At 46.1% G+C, this 4,396-nt stretch overlaps 1 protein-coding gene across 1 annotated transcript; it reads left to right on the top strand.

The window, feature by feature from the left end:
- Positions 1–1,732: 1,732 nt before the first annotated feature.
- Positions 1,733–4,142, top strand: LOC149345884 (uncharacterized). Its single transcript, XM_089586264.1, has one exon. It carries the CDS (start codon positions 2,270–2,272, stop codon positions 3,485–3,487), a length of 1,218 nt encoding a protein of 405 aa, XP_089442390.1. The 5' UTR covers positions 1,733–2,269; the 3' UTR covers positions 3,488–4,142.
- The last annotated feature ends 254 nt before the right edge of the window (positions 4,143–4,396 follow it).

Genomic DNA, 4,396 nt, shown 5'->3' on the forward strand with positions numbered 1-4,396 from the left:
CAATGCCTGGGTTCTCTCCCATCTTATTCAGTACATGATATTTTGTCTGCTGCACCTCATACACCATTACTATACCTCATGATAATTGAATCTCCAGTGAGTCATATTACTAATTATGCTCGCCAGTTGCATTTTGAAGCACATACTAGGTTCTTTAATGCACTTGTTACATTATGCATTTGTGGCGGCTGCCAGACAACTTTATTGAACAGCTTTATGCCTCTTGGGAGCTATGGTGATTCCAAAACGCCGGGCAGCTCACCAACCCTGCTAGAAGCGGGCGTGAAGCCGGCTTTGGCAATACTTCCGGCAGGAACACGCAGCTGACCCTTTCTACTCGAAGGATACGAGCGAACACATTATCATGAAGGGCAATTGCTAGATCTATATATCCTGGCGAGCATTGTGTGCAATTTTCATGTATAGATGGCTGCTATAACTTTCCTGCAATAAAAAGTTTTCTAGGAGCGTCACCCCTGAATCTTTTAGTTGTTTCTTCTAATCATTTTCATGATGTGCATTGGCTCCTGTAGCAGGAAATTCTTATCCTGTTTCTTGTTGCACTTTTGTCCACAACCACTGAATTTTCATGAAGGTAATACACTGCAATGCCTGGGTTCTCTGCCATCTCATTCAGTACATGATATTTTGTCTGCTGCACCTCATACACCATTATTATACCTCATGATAATTGAATCTCCAGTGACTCATATTACTAATTATTCTCGCCAGTTGCATTTTGAAGCACATACTCGATTCTTGAATGCACTTGTTACATTATGCATTTGTGGTGACTGCCAGACAACTTTATTGAACAGCTTTATGCCTTTTGGGAGCTATGGTGATTTCAAAAACGCCGGGCAGCTCACCAACCCTGCAAGAAGCGGGCGTGAAGCCGGCTTTGGCAATACTTCCGGCAAGAACACGCAGCTGACCCTTTCTGCTCGAAGGATACGAGCGAACACATTATCATGAAGGGCAATTGCTAGATCTAGATATCCTGGCGAGCATTGTGTGCAATTTTCATGTATAGATGGCTGCTATAACTTTCCTCCAATAAAAAGCTTTCTAGGAGCGTCTCCCCTTAATCTTTAAGTTATTTATTCTAATCATTTTCATGATGTGCATTGGCTCCTGTAGCAGGAAATTCTTATCCTGTTTCTTGTTGCACTTTTGTCCACAACCACTGAATTTTCATGAAGGTAATAGACTGCAATGCCTGGGTTCTCTGCCATCTCATTCAGTACATGATATTTTGTCTGCTGCACCTCATACATCATTATGATACCTCGTGATAATTGAATCTCCAGTGACTGATATTACTAATTATGCTCGCCAGTTCCATTTTGAAGCACATACTAGGTTCTTTAATGCACTTGTTACATTATGCATTTGTGGCGGCTGCCAGACAACTTTATTGAACAGCCTTATCGGTCTTCGGAGCTATGGTGATTTAAAAAACATCGGGCAGCTCACCAACCCTGCTAGAAGCGGGCGTGAAGCCGGCTTTGGCAATACTTCCGGCAGGAACACGCAACTGACCCTTTCTACTGAAAGGATACGAGCGAACACATTATCAAGAAGGGCAATTGCTAGATCTAGATATCCTGGCCAGCATTGTGTGCAGTTTTCATGTATATATGGCTGCAATAACTTTCCTGCAATAAAACGTTTTCTAGGAGCGTCTCTCCTTAATCAATTAGTTATTTATTCTAATCTCCCCGCAGGGAGGCGTCTGCAGCATGCAGACGTTGGTGAGTGGCGACACCACGGGGTTAACCCGAGCATCCGCAGGGACATCCCCGCAGGGGGATGATGGTGAACAATGCGTCACCACGGACCCGAGCATCCGCGCTTAGCCGTGCGTGGCATCGCCGTGTCCGGGGAAAAGGGGATCCTGGTGGTTGAGCCGATGCCGAGCGTTTGGACCCTTAAGGCCCCTCGGCGGAGGCAACACACCACTTTGGCCCCAGCTTCCTGTAGACGGCACCTCCGGCCTGACCCGACCGGGGGAAATCGGCAGTCGCCTTTTCCTGTTCTCTTCTCCATCTTTCACTTTCCTATCTCCTTTCTTACAACTCTCCTGTATCCTCCTCTTTTCTTCGTTTTTCCTCTTTTTCCTGGCGGCGAGGGTTAACCGTGTGTGACCAACTACCCTGAGTTGAGTCATATTAGGTTATAGTTAAGGTGTACAGCTGGCGTGGGCAGGACTTTCTTTCAAGTTCCTGTCGCGTCCCCTTGTTGGGCTCCATGGTGGGTGGCTGGCACCATGACCGAAAAACATCAATTTTTTATGGCTCCCCCCCTTTCCAAACCTGATCGCCCTCAAAAAAGAGTGCGGACCGAAGTGACTAATCAATACTTTCAGAAATCGAAAGAAACGTTCCCAAAGTTTCATGTTGTTCACAGTGAAGCAACAGAAAAGACTGCCCGAACAATATCCCCATTCATAGTAACAAGAACCCTAACCAGTGCCTTAGGCACAGGTTACAAGCTAAAAAAAATGCCTAGCGGTGACCTCCTACTAGAACTGAAAGACAACGACCAATATTCTAAACTGTCCAACTTGATGTCCATTGGGGATATACCTGTCTCAATTACTGCACATCGATCTTTGAACACCGTCCGGGGAGTGATCTCCGAAATCGATTTCCTTGAACTCACAGAAGAAGAAATGCTCGAAGGTCTGAAAGACCAGAATGTCATCAATGTTCACCGCATTATGATTAGAAAGGAAAACAAAGAAATAGCAACAAAACATCTTGTCCTCACGTTCAGCTCAAGCATACTACCTGAATCAATAGAAGTTGGTTACCTCAAAATAAATGTCCGACACTATATCCCAAACCCGCGACGGTGTTTCAACTGCCAGCGATACGGTCATGGCTCACAGAGCTGCCGTGGCCGAAAAACATGTGCAAAATGCGCATCAAACGAACACGTTTCTGAAAACTGTGAAGCATCAGCACTTCGGTGCGCAAACTGTGATGGTGATCATCCCTCCTATTCCAGATCATGTCCATCATGGAAAAGTGAAAAAGAAATAATAACAATGAAGACAAAGCAAAACATAACTTTCAAGGAAGCACGACAACTTTTTCATGCAAAGAACACGTTCAACTTCACAGCAAGAACAAACTTCGCTGATGTGGTGCGCGGGGGCGCTGCACCGCACCGCGTTCCGGCCACTGCCCAGGCAAAGCCTCAGGCAGGGCCATCTGCGCCCCCGGCAGGGTCAGCAAACGCTGCCTTGCCACCCCCCGAAAAGGTCTTGCCGTCCCCTGAGTCGGCAGACGATCAGACCACCCCCTCTAGGAGGAGGTCTGAAGTTCGTACACGCGCGGCATCCCCGCGGGCCTCCAGCGCCTCCGCCGAGGCGATGGATGTATCACCCGGCACGCTCGCCCTGCACGGGCGGCAAAGCTCACTTGACCGCCAAAATAAAGGAAGGACCCGAATCACGGGTCCCCCTAAACCAGAAACCTAGGTTCCCACTTTTCCTTAAAAAATCCACAGAAAATGGCGTTCCTTATACAGTGGAACTGCCGTGGACTTTTCCATAACTACAGTGACATAAAAGATCTTTTAGACACTTTCTCCCCTGTGGCGTTATGCCTACAGGAAACGAACCTAGGTCCTAAACACAAGAATTTTTTGAAGAAATACAAAGTCTTTCGTTCTGACAGAGAGCAAACTAGCAGGCTCTCTGGAGGTGTTGCTATTGTCATCCAAGGTGGGGTTGCAACTCGCGAAATCAAACTTCAAACTAACTATGAAGCTGTTGCAGTCACCGTCCTACATTTCAAAACAATTACAATATGTTCTGTATATCTCGGGCCACACCAAACAGTTACACTTAATGACTTGGAAACACTTTTAGAACAGCTGCCAGAGCCATATCTGGTAGTTGGGGATTTTAATGCCCACTCTGTTTTTTGGGGAAGTGAACAGACTGACACTAGAGGTCGTGTTTTAGAAGATTTTATTTTGTGCAACGACGTTTGCCTGCTGAACACAGGTAAACCTACGTATTGTTACCCTGCCTCAGGAAAAATGAGTTGCATAGACTTGTCTTTTAGTTCACCCTCCGTTTTTACTGATTTTAATTGGGATGTTCTCCAAAATCCGTACGGAAGTGATCACCTTCCTATTGTAATTAGCTTGTCATCACCACCATCAATCATTCCTAGCAAACCACGTCGTTGGAAGCTCCACGTAGCTGACTGGGCACTATTTCAGGAAAAGGCCGCACTGGATAAAATTTTTTCGGATGATCTTAGTGTAGACGATCTCAACGAAATAATTACAACTTGTATTATAACTGCTGCGCGCGTAGCCATTCCTCAGTCTTCGGGAGCGGTACGCCAAAACCACAAGGTTTGGTACAACCAAGACT

Source organism: Amblyomma mixtum, chromosome 4 (genome assembly GCF_055824585.1).
Source record: "Amblyomma mixtum isolate Tamu chromosome 4, ASM5582458v1, whole genome shotgun sequence".
NCBI lineage: Eukaryota > Metazoa > Arthropoda > Arachnida > Ixodida > Ixodidae > Amblyomma > Amblyomma mixtum.